The following is a 12,945-nucleotide window of genomic DNA, read 5'->3' as shown; positions in this document are numbered from 1 at the left end:
TACCATCCCCCAACACGTCCAGCCCAGCCATGGACTCTACCTCGACTCCACCCCGAAATATACACTCCGCCCCGGAACGCCCACAAACTGCAGCAGTAGAGACAGCGACTGTGACTCGGATGATAACCACAGCACGCCTCCCTACTATCTCCATGCAACAGGACCCACACCCAGCGATTCCGACTACGATCCGAGTGATCCCTTCATGATCACTTTCCTAAATAAACCCCACCACCGACCACCGAACTGCACTGACGACCCTGATTCTGTCCCCATACAGCTAGACACCAACTATTGGCACTGAGATAACTCGTTCCGACTCGTCCGCAACGACGAGAGCAACCCCAACTCACACCATGCAGCCCTTTCTGCCCTGATACACTCAAGAGTTTGGCACCCAGGAGAAGATGACAACCTTGGGTCTGACTCCCAAACCGAGAACCCCTTTGCGACCCTGTTCGCAACCGAGAACTGAGGCGTCCAGGTGATGTTTTAAAAGGAACCGCTTGAGAGAAGTGGTGTCCTTTCTGATGGAACCTGCAGCATGTTTTATGTTGTTTGTAAGTTTGTTAACTGTTATATGTCCGACAGGAAAAAAAAATTTCACTGCCCCACGCCTTTTCGGCCGAAACCTCTGAGGACTTGCCTACAGAGACTCACTATTGCCAGACACTAGTTCAGCGGAACTAGCTTGTCTGCAGAGACTGGTTAAGGTACCAGACGCCCGTTCATAACTGCTCTTCTGGTTCAAGGAAGGAACCCCTACGGCAGCCCCACCACGATGACTACATTTCTTGCCCATTCTTGTCGGTTGTGCAGGCAATGGAGAAATGGCTTGGGACCCGCCCTGCCTGGGAACCCCCCCCTCTGGTCCCCCTCCCTTACGCTTGGGTAGGGGAGACACGGCATTGGTAGCCGTCCTACCCGGGGACTCCATCTAACTCTTACCCGTCGCGGCCCATACGTACCTCATTTTGGAAATTTTAGTTCAAAAAGTTTTGTTTTGTTTCAGGTAACCCTTAGGTTGCCATCCACATGCTATTTACATCCTGAAACGTTTGGATGGTAAATTGCACAGTCTGCGAGACGGCTCGCACTGGTTCATTAGTTGGAAGTGTGTCTTGTCCTAAAATTCGGTAAAAAAAAAAATGAGGGAGTCACGCATTGTGACCAATTATAAAGGGAGTAATTGGCACTAAAGGACAGACAGACTATCGTACGAGATGTTAAACCAAGATAGTTACAGACACTATGCTTGTTTCCACAGAACTCCAGAAGCTCCAGGACCGGAGAAGAGAAGGAAAGAAAAGAAGAAGCACCATGGGGACATCCTCCGGATGGCTTATCTTTATGGACATTTGGTTGCGCGTGAACGTGAACCCCATGACCTCAAGCCCCCCAGCCGTTAATGTTTCACTTCCCACAGTACCCAGAGCCCAGTCACCAGCGACACCACACCATCTTGGTGTGCCAGGTTTCTAACCTGGTACTCCCTGTCCTATGTAATAGAAATCTTACTGATACTGGCGATACTCTGCTGCATCGTGCAGACTATGCATCTAAGAAAATGGAGAAGAAGAGCCTACCGCGCTCGAACCCCGGTATATAGGATCAGGTCCCCTATCTTCGGATACGACCAGACCCCCGACCCCCACGATCTATAATAAAGAGCATTCATTTGCGGTTTTATTGTAAATAAAGAAATGTAAAGAACTGTTCATGAGCAAATTGTACGATCCTGAGCTTGACTGCCAAGCCAGGAAAAATGTGTATAAACTGCTATGATTTTGTTTGTATGGTTGAGGAAGTTAGAATAATGAAATGTTTAAGTGAGTGTAGTGTATTAAGAATAGTTCGAGGTTCCCAGTTTATTGTTTTGTAATGCATGACCCTGTTTGACATAGCGCCCCTTAGAATTGGGGTTTTTCACAGTAACTTCACTTGAAGCCTACTTGTGACAATAAGCGATTTTCATTTTTCATTTTCAATTGTCAGTTAAAATTTTTTTTGCATAGTTATGGTCAGCATAGAGGCCATCAAAGAAGTGCCCCCCAGGTCAGGGAATGGAAAGCAACATAGTTATGTAATCCTTCACGCTTCGCGTTAGGATCACAAGGAGGGAATGTAGCCACCTAAAGTGGCCAACTCCCGATTTAAAATGGCGAACGGCAAAGGCTGATGGGAAAGTCAGCCAACAAGACAAAAACCAGCAGCTGCAGGTTTGCTGTGTATTTACCTCTGCAAAAAAACCAGACAACATCGATACCAGCGGCCATCAGCATAACAAAGTAACAGCTATCTGCATACTGATGAGCAATCCCCGGGAACAATAAGTAACATTTTGGACACACAAAGCAAAGCCAGACTCCTCGGCGCCAGCAGGAGCCAACACAAAGGAGGTGAACGAGCACCTCAAGACCGCCCATCGATCAGGGAACCGCTCCAGTATTGGAGAAAATCGAACTAAGCGATTGGGACAAAGTCCAATCACTTGGGACCAGGTACAGGGTCTGCCCCGAAAGGCGGGAAGCCCCTGGGGACTATAAGAGTTAAGCCCCAAGTTCAAATCGCTCTTCTTCACCTCCTCGCTCTCTTCACGCTCTTCTTCCTGCCCGGGTCACCCAGCAACAACAAACCAACATTGACCATGACGGTGCAATGACTCCAGTGATCATCGAACTCGTAAGTCTTAATTCAACACTCGCTACGAGATAGGCGCTCCTAGCTACCAATCCGTACCAACTTCGAATCCCGTAGTCTCAGAACCCGAACGAAAGGCCATTTGTTCCCCTGACCTGGTGGGCCAGTCCAAAGTTAAGTATAGGCCTGCTAGTTGTAGAAGTAGCTTAGACGTAGAATTTGTGCACGAGTAGCGATTACTGTGTATAATAAATGTGCCTTGATTTAAATCTTACTAATCGGTGTATTGGATTATTGATCATTACTCGGACTTGAACCTCGTGGCGGTATCATAAAGATACCTGGCAACTCGAGAGCAAAGGTAATAAAACAGAGCAATTGAACTAAGGCAAAGTTAGCAACACAGCGTAGTGGCCCATCCTGCCACAGCGGAGGCATTGTCGCGCTTTGGCCGGACATTGCCGCTTTAAGCGGGTGGAGCCACAGTTGCCGCACGTCGTGACATCATGGTGTTCGTTGCGCCACCGCGCATGCGCAGTGCGATCCTGTGTAGAGCGCATCTGCGCATCCTGTCCCTCTGCGTCGACGTCCCCTCTTTTGGCGCGTACAAGCGCGGGAGGTCTCGGAAAGCGCGCAAAATGGCCACCCTCATCCGGGCCACGGGCCGGGAGGACCTCGATCGACTGGACCCGCTCCACCTCGTAGGACCCCTGCTGTGCCGATTCGGCCGCCTGCATTTGGGAGTACCGGCTGGTCGCGTTCTCATGGAGGACGCAGGTCTCGATGGCAGTCGCTAGGGTGAGGCGCTTTATTTTGAGGAGCTGCTGGCGTAGGGTGTCCGTGGTGTCCCCAAAAACTATCTGGTCACGAATCATGGAGTCGGAGGTGGCACAGGACTGCGCGAGGATACGGAGGTGTGTCATATAAGATTGCAAAGGCTCATCCTTACCCTGCAGGTGCTGCTGGAAGAGGTACCTCTCGAAGCTCTCATTAACTTCCACGCTGAAATGTTCCTCAACTTTAGAAGCATCGTCTTGTATTTTGTCTTGTCCTCGCCTTCCGCGAATGCCAGGGAGTTGTAGATGTGGATGGCGTGTTGACCCACCGTGGAGAGGAGGAGGGCGATCTTCCTGGTGTCTGATGCATTCTCCCTGTCAGTGGCTTCTAGGAAGAGCTGGAAGCGCTGTTTAAACAGCTTCCAGTTGACGCCAAGTTTTCCAGTGATTCGGAGCAACTGTGGCGGGCTGATGTTCTCCATGGAGCAGGATGGCGGATTTCTGAAAGGGTGCAGGTAGGTCTCACAGTCGCTGGCTAGCTTCCACTACTGGTATCATGTCGTGTTGGGTGTTCCGATTCACAAATGATCCAACACGGCTGTAGATGGTACAACTCTGTTTTATTGTCTTAAACAATAACAACTAATAACTGCTGGCTGAGGTTCGTGCTTCACCAGCTAACCTGTGGACCCAGCCCTTTCACTATCTTGGTGAGGCACTCAGCACATGCTGTATGTCTGAGTGGCACGCTGTGAGCTCTGAGCTATCTCCTGGTAGAAATGAGCGGGAACTGTGGTGTTCCCTGTTTTATAGTGCGTGTGCTCTCACTGGTGATTGGCTGCGATGTTGTGTGTGTGTTGGTTGGTCCAACTACCTGTCCATCAGTGTGTGTGTGATTGCACCATGATATGCTAATGTGGATATCATGACAGAATATTGCCAGAAAAGGTGATAATATGTGGGATTAGTGGTGAAAGGAGTAGTGTGCCACTATGTAAGGTAGTGTTAGCGAGTCCAATGAAAGGTGAAGTAGTGGTAAGGATAATAGAGAAATGACCATTTTCAGGGGTACAGTTTACCCTGGGTAATGATATAACTGGATTACAGGTGGGAGTGATGACTACTGTGGTTGCAAAGCCAACTGAGGTGTTGCAAGAACCATATGCTGGGGTGTTTCCAGATTGTGTAGTAACAAAGCCACAGATTGAGACAGGACATCAAGGAGTAAAGATACGGAGACTGAGGTTCAGTTATCAGAAACAATCTTTGACCAGATGATTGATAAAGAACAAGTGCAGGTGGAGGATGAAGCGGATATCTTTAGTTCAGGAAAGTTGGTTCAGTTACAGCAGAAAGATTCAGAAATACAGCAGTCTTTTCAGAAAAAATGCACAGAAGAAGAATCTGAGTGTCAACCGGAGTGTTATTACATTAGAAATAATGTATTAAGGGCAACACGGTGGCACAGTGGTTAGCACTTCTGCCTCACGCCGGCGAGGTCCCAGGTTCGATCACGGCCCTCTCCGTGTGGAGTTTGCACATTCTCCCTGTATCTGCGAGGGTCTCACTCCCACAACCCAAAAGATATGTAGGGTAGGTGGATTGGCTATGCTAAATTGCTCCTTAAAAATAAACTTCAGGGAGAGATTAACTAGTTATGATGAGTTGGCGAGAAAGCATTTAAAATTATCATAGCATGTGATGGAAAAAGAAGTTATAAGAAATCAAAAATTGGTAGTTTTGTTAGTGGTGTATTAGTATTATTACCAGTGGTAGCTGAACCATTAAAAGCAAGATTTTAAGTTCGCCTTGAGAGGGTCACTGTTGGGGTTCGCCCGGAGGTGGCAACCGTTCGTCGACTTCTTCGCGGAAAATTAATCGTCAGCAGAAGGGTTGGGGGGGGGGGGGCTATTTTAGCTTAGAATAGGGTGTCAATAAAGGTGGGACCTGTAAGGGAGGGTGACGGCTTTTGCCCTATGTGTATAGTTTCATGTGCATTGTTTATTTTGTTGTTGTTACAATACCAAAAATACCTCACTAAAATGTTTATTAAATCAAATCGAAAGGAAATTGAATGAGGTGATTATTTTATAAGAAGGCCAGATGGAGGGAAAGCCCAAATCACGTCCTTAGGCCGTACAGTTGGCCTTGGTCAGATGGCCCCATGGCATGTGAAAACAGAAGCTACTGGGAAGTTCTTACTTAATACCATCAACGAGAAGAGAAGTTCCGAGATTTCTGTGTGTGAATGGTTTCTACCAGATATTTGTGACACATTTTAGCATTGCTGACTGAAATTCTGAAAAGCACAGGAAATCTATTGGACGTCAAAACATCAAGAGGCATTAAACAATTTGAAAATTGTTACCCACCGCACCTGTTTTGGCGACACTGAATTATGCCAAGCAATTTAAACTGACAGTTGATGTGACTGAAATTACCGTTGCTGCTGCGCTGTTACAAGAACAAAGAACAATACAACGCTGGAACAGGCCCTTCGGCCCTCCAAGCCTGTGCCAGCCATGATGCCAACCTTTGCCAAAACCCTCAGCACTTCCTTGTGCCGTATCCCTCTATACCCTCCTATCCATGTATTTGCTGAGATGCCTTTTGAACACCATTAATGTATCTGTTTCCACAACCTTCCCTGGCAGTGCGTTCCAGGCACTCACCACCCTCTGCATAAAAAAATCTGCCTCGCATATCTTGAAGATGATGAAGTGACAGTAAGATCTGTTGCTTATTTTTCCAGAAAATTAAATATTCATCAAAAGAAGTATTCAGCCATCGAGAAGACGTTGAGTTTGATAGTGATATTTCAACATTTTGACATTTATGTTGCTTACAATTCATCAGAGATACTTGTATATACACAGACCATAATCCATTAAAGTTTCTGGAGAAGATTAAAGGTTAAAATTAAGAACTGTTTAGATGGAGTTTATTGCGCCAATCATTCAACGTGAAAATTATACATGTAGCAGAAAAGAAAACGCGATTGTAGATGATTTCTCACGACTTTGGGATGCAAGAACGATGGAAAGTTCAAAGTTGGAAAAGAAAGACTGAAATGGACCAAACTAATGTTTACATTTGCATGCTTAAATAATAAGATATGTATCTTATGGATTACTATTAGTGTTTAAAGTTGAAAAGATGTTGGGAAAATGAAGCCATCTTTTTATATTGCTCGTTCAGTTTTTGAAGCGGGATGGTGTGATGAATTTGGAAATTCTTTTATGTATTGTATTATAGGTTTGTTGCAGTAACATTATTAAAATAACTAGGGTTAAGGTATGTCTGCAAAACTGTGATTAAGGGGTTAACAGCTAGGCAGGCTGTGATGTCACTCATGGGAGGGCCTGTGTCTGTTTTTAGTTTCGCTTTTAGAGTTCTACACAAGGTTCTGAGGAAAGGAGTTGTGTTTCTTAGATTGGCTTCTGAAAGCTTCTCTCCAAGCGCTTTGTGAATAAACCTGTAAGCCACTAAGTGTTAACTTTATTAATAAGTGCATTTGATCTGTATGTCGATTTTGCTTTATTGAAATTTTAGAAGGAGATGGGAAAGTAAACATTCTTCATTTTATTTTTCTAGGAACTGTTTGATTAACTATTAATTGAAAAGCTGGTTTTTTTTGGATGTTAATGTGGTTAATCATGTGTTAAAGTTTGTTTTAACACAAAAGATCCTTATTCGTCAGTGGAATCATAGTTTTCTCACATCTTACAAATTGAAAAATTGTTGGGGTCCAGTTTCCTAAAAAAATTGGGGGTTGGGCCTTGTGCCAAAACAAGAGTCTGAGGCCTAAGACTCCAGCAGACCTAGAGGGATACTGGAGTCACAACTTGAGGAGAGCACAGTTTTGTCAAGAACTTCATAACATCGAGAGGTTAGAGCTCTGTGTCAAGGGGGAAAGATCTATCTTCCTGCTTGATTGTATTAAGACGGGGGAGTGGGGTGTGGGCAGGGGAAGTGGGGAGGTGAAGACAAAAGCCTTCAGTTTGGACCTTCAGGCTGCATGGGTGTTGCAGTGCTGCCCTCCTCGGTGTCAGGCTGGAGGTGTGTATCTCACAGGGAGGAAGCCAGATGGGCTGGGCAACCCCAAGGTCTCCTGAGTGGAAGGCTGCACGCTACACTCTTCCCTATGGGTGCCCGGGGGCCTCTGGGCTCCTCCATGGGATAGAGGGACAGCTGGAGTGAGATCCAGAAGCCCTGCTGACCTCTGGCCTGCACCATACAGTTGAAGCCCTGTATCATGGAGCTCATGCCTTCAGCAATGGAGCTCATGACCTGAACAATAGAGCGGACATCCCCGCCTAGGAGTGCACGTCCTGCATCAAGATCACTGCAGATGCCATCCTCGCAGTGTTGGCCTCGTTATGTAGGAGTGATGCCACCATCTCTTTGGACAGGAGGCAATGAGACTCCTCCAGTCAGCCTTATAGCCTAATGAGGGATGCTGTCATCCCTTCCCGATATTTACACCTATATTTGTAGCTCCAACAGCTCTGGGATGACCGGACAGAGGGGTCAGCAGAGTTCTTGACTCTGACATCCTTCCGATTGCTGTGGATCTTCAGCAGTGAGGTGCTCATCAGTGAATGACCCGGAAGCCTGCATACTAGTTAATCCCACCAAGGTGTGAATATCTGTGTTGGTGGAGTGGGCGGGAGACAGCTGTGATGCCTCCTCGATGCTTCTCTCTGAGATGTCTCCCTCAGAGCTGCTCACGTCTGTGGTGTCCAGAAGGGGCAACACGGTAGCACAGCGGTTAGCGCAGTTGCTTCACAGGTTCGATTCCCGGCTTGGGTCACTGTCTGTGCGGAGTATGCACGTTCTCCCCATGTCTGCATGGGTTTCCTCCCACAGTCCAAAGATGTGGTTAGGTGGATTTGCCTTACTAAATTGCCCTTAATGTCCAAAAAAAGCAGGTTAGATGGGGTTACGGGGATAGGGTGGAGGTGTGGGCTTAGGTAGGGTGCTCTTTCCAAGGGCTGGTGCAGACTCGATGGGCCGAATTACCTCCTTCTGCACTGTAAATTCTATGAAATCTATAAGGCACGAGTATGGTCTAGACAGGTTGACTAATTGACCTGCAAGGGGAGCGAGATGGAATTAGTGCATCACAGGGGCAGATGGGAGTAAGTTAACTCCTGTGAGGTTTGCACTATGGCTGCACGTGTTGGGGGTTCTCACTTTTGCCACTTGCTCCCAGCTCGCCCTCTGCACAGGTGCGGTCCAGCTTCTCGCTGGCCAGCTCAAGGGCTCTCTCCTCAAAGGCCATTAGTGTTTTCAGCTCAGGCATGACTCCGGCAGGCTGTACCCACTCACGCTTGTTGTGCTCGGGTTTGTCCTGCAATGAGACAGGTGGGGAGAGTATAGGTGGGACTCTTGCCAGGTCAGATGGTGATGAAATCTGGCATGTGTGGGTGTTGGAACCCCGTGAGGAGGCTGTGAGACAGATCACTGCGGAGGTGTGATGGGTGAGTTAGGGGGTGCAGCGGGAGGCATGAGGAGGCAGACTTACCCTGGCTGCACGAAGAAGGTCACTCATCTTCTTCCGGCACTGTAGCCCTGTCCTCTTATAGAGCGAGCCGGCGCTCACTATGGTGGCCACAGTCTCTGAGGTGGGTTTGGTGACCTTGCGAGTTGGACTTCTGGCCGCCCACGGGTAGAGGATGTCATGCCTCTGCTCGACGCCATCCAGTAGTTTGGTGAGGGCCCCCTCCGTCCTGGCCGCCACCCTCATCCCCCACCCCACCGACTGGACTCAGAACACGTGCTGGGGAGGTGTTTAAAAAGAACACCCCACTTATTACAGAGATTCAGTTTTCCCAGGACGAACAAATCAGAGGTAAGGAACCACGAGCGCTGTGTGAAACATGTGGAAGATGTTGAATATATGGTGAGCCTTTCCCGCTGTCGTTACTGGCGGGATTCTTCCTGGTTTTCTCCCTGATTTTTTGGCAGTGTGTCATTATTTTAAAAAAAAATTTAGAGTACCCAATTCATTTTATCCAATTAAGGGGCAATTTAGCGTGTTCAATCCACCTACCCTGCACATCTATGTGTTGTGGGGGTGAAACCCACTCGAACACGGGAGAAAGTGCAAACTCTACACGGACAGTGACCCAGGGCCAGGATCGAACCTGGGACCTCAGCGCGTGAGACTGCAGTGCTAACCATTGCGCCACCGTGCTGCCCTCAGTGTGTCATGCCGCCGGCCCTGGTGGCAGAATCTGGTTCACAAATTTCAGGCACTTAGAATAATTCTTTTTCCCCACGTGAAAAGCTGTGCCTGAGGCATGAAGCGACTGATTCACCCACCCTGGGGGTCATCTGAACACTTCATGAAGGAGGCCACAGTGTTTAAACTGCTCCACAGCACTTGCTCTCAGTCAAGCCAGCAGGATGGCAGCGAGGAAAGCAGCTCCTCGATTTATGGAACGGACCCTCAGCTGTTTGCTGGATGCCGTGAAGGAGAGGCGGCCTACCATCTACCCCCGTGCTGGCCTACAATCTACCCCCCGTGCTGGCCTACAATCTACCCGGGCTGGCCTACAATCTACCCCCGGGCTGCCGGGAGGCCCTCCAGCAAGGTGACGAATTCCACCAGAGAGACAGTGGAAGCACTGGTCAGTGCTTGACCAAGAGGCTGGGGGTGCAATGCCGAAAGAAGATGAACGATCTACTCGGTTCCAGCAGGGTACATGCTCCCTGTCTGCTCTCTGCACTCCACCTTGCTGTCACCCTTCGGAATGTCACCTCGCTCCCACATGCTGCCACTTATCAGAACCCCAACACTCAATCTCCCACCAGCATCCTCAAACCCCCAATAGCACTCCTCACTCCCACCTGGTCTCCGTCCTCTGGATCCTCAGCAGCCTCTTCCTCCATGGACTTGTGTCACTCCTTGAGGTCATCCTCATGAAGATTGTTGCCCTGCTGCAGTGCCAGATTACATTGGGCACAACAGACCACCACAATGTGGGAGACCCTCCGGGGGCTGGAGGGCCCCACCGGATTGGTCAAGGCAGCGGAAGCACACCTTCAGGAGGCTGATGCACTGCTCTATGACAGATCGGGGGGCATAGAGAGCCTTGCTGTATAGGGCCTCTGCTGCAGTCTCTGGCCTCCGCACTGATGTTGTGAGCCAAGAATCATAGAATCCGTACAGTGCAGAAAGAGGCCATTCGACCTATTGAGTCTGCACCGGCCCTCTGAAAGAGCAGCCTATCGAGACACACACTCCACCCTATCCCCGTAACCCAGTAGTGTCTTTTTTGGACACTAAGGGGCAATTTATCATAGCCAATCCACCTAACCTGTACATCTTTGAACTGTGGGAGGAAACCGGAGCACCCGGAGGAAACCCACGTAGACATGGGGAGAGCATACAAACTCCACACACACAGTCACTCAAGGCTGGAATTGAACCAGGGTCGCTGGTGCTGTGAGGTAGCAGTGTGAACCACTATGCCACCATGCTGCCCTACAGCCTGGGGTGAACCTTGAAAATGCCAGGGATCTGCGATTGTCATGCACGCTCCCTGGAAAACGTGCACACACGTGCATGAATTGCATCTGGTGGTCACACACCCGCTTTACATGGAGGGAGTGGAACCCCTTCCTGTTTATGAAGGGGGCTCCCTGATGCCATGGGGGACGCAGTGTTGCATGGATACAGTCGATCACCCCGGACCTGTGGCAGACCAACTCTGTTGCTGAAGCCTGTAGCCTTCTCATCTTGCTGGGCCTGGTCCAAGTTGAAATGAATAAAGTCCAAAGGCCCTGCATAGATCATCCATCACTTCACAAATGCATTAATGGGCTGATGCCAGCTAAATGTCACCCATGGAGCCCTGGAACGACCCTGTTGTGTAGAAATTGAGGTTGACATGATCTTTATGGCCACAAGAAGCTGGTATCCTCCGCCATTTCATGGCACCAAGCCGGCAAGGATATGGCACAGGTACCGCACAGACTCCCTGGTGAGGCAGAGTCTCCCACGGCACATGTTGTCTGACAGCTACATGAAGGACACTCAGGCCTTGTACACCCTCTGTCTTCTTCTGCGCCTTTGTGTCCCCTGTACATCTGGTGCGGCCTCCAGCCACTGAGCCTGCCCTGCGGCCCGTGATTGTGTCACTGGGGAGGGCCCGGGAAGATCACATTCCAAAATCTTGCTGGCTGGCGCAAACCCTGTTTTTGGCCCCTCGCAAGGGTCTAGCGGCCATGACGGGGTTTGCGCCTGCGGCTAATGGGCCCGTTAAATCCTGCCCTCCAGCTCAGAATCTTTCTCACACAAAGGTGCAGAAGGCCACAACCAATATCATTGCTAACAAACTGTTGGGTAGCAGTAAAAAAGATTTATTCAGACAATCCTCCCCCCACTTCAATTCCTTACAGCAGCCAAAAATAAGGTCATACTTATTTTTAAAAGAACCTGCTTTTTTAAAAACGAAACTGAATTGAGACGTTTTATTATTTTTTAAAAATTCTGATTAAGGGGCAATTTAATGTGGCGAATCCACCTTCCCTGCAAATCTTTGGGTTGCGGGTGTGAGACCCACACAGACACAGGGAGAATGTGCAAACTCCAAACGGACAGTGACCTGGGGCTGCATTAATGAATAACTCTGTTAGATAAAACTACTTTTACTTTTTCTTCCCTTCCCAGTATGTTCCATGTTTGGGCCGCACGGTAACTATGAGGGAAGGCACCTCTGTCTTGTTCTGTTTAGATCCTAATGAAGTACACGAGGACATTGTGTTATTAATTTTCATTCCCTGCCTGTAGAAAGCTTTGGCCTTGTGCTAGTGCTTTAAAACTGAGCTTGATATCTCAATGCTTTGAGTGCAGAGTTTACTGTAAATATGGAATTATACGACTTGCTGAATTTCCGGTTAATCTTTTCTAAATAAATTGATTTCTAAAATTACAACAGTGTCTCGTGTGCTGTGGTCCTGCTTATGGAGACTGGATTGAGCTCGTATGAAGTATAGGACATATCCCCAAAAGCTGAAAGGGTGAGCCAGATAGTGTGAGCTGTCCATTTGCTGGCAATGTTATAAAAAGCTTACTTACATTTGAAAGGGTAGACTCTTTCCAAAGTATGAGAATTTGGGACCACCCACCAGAATCATCTCAGATATCAGGACTAGTATAATCCCAAATTGGTTAGAAAACGCGTAACAGTGACCAGAATGAAATTAGTTAATTTTAATATAATTAAGCAAAGAATGGTGAGATGCACACATTTAGTTAAAGTAATATGTAATACATACTCTGCAACCTTCTGGAAATATCCTGCAGGTGGGATTACGTGACCGCCAACACTTGGTAATGATTCAGCAAAAAATGCAGCAATCTGGGGATTGAGGAAGTTTAAAAAAAATATATAATTCCACACTGCTTTTTAATGTATGAAAAATGTAAGCCAGACACCTGAATTCAAGAACATATAGTGATGTATTTGCACTTAGGCCAAAATCCACAACTTTCCAACCTCCCCAATGGCTCATTGGT

The 12,945-nt window shown here is 48.0% G+C and overlaps 1 protein-coding gene across 3 annotated transcripts in view; it reads right to left on the bottom strand.

Annotated features, from left to right (window-relative positions):
* LOC140426965 (5-phosphohydroxy-L-lysine phospho-lyase-like) overlaps positions 1–12,945 on the bottom strand; it is a 100,826-nt gene that overhangs the window by 72,468 nt on the left and 15,413 nt on the right. For all 3 annotated transcript variants that reach the window (XM_072512290.1, XM_072512291.1, XM_072512292.1), the window contains one exon: positions 12,705–12,787. In XM_072512290.1, coding sequence (XP_072368391.1) covers positions 12,705–12,787 — 83 coding nt within the window. The remainder of the gene's footprint in view (positions 1–12,704; positions 12,788–12,945) is intronic.

Source organism: Scyliorhinus torazame, chromosome 7 (assembly GCF_047496885.1).
Source record: "Scyliorhinus torazame isolate Kashiwa2021f chromosome 7, sScyTor2.1, whole genome shotgun sequence".
In the NCBI taxonomy this organism is placed as follows: Eukaryota; Metazoa; Chordata; class Chondrichthyes; order Carcharhiniformes; family Scyliorhinidae; genus Scyliorhinus; species Scyliorhinus torazame.
This window is presented reverse-complemented; position numbering and strand designations above follow the sequence as displayed.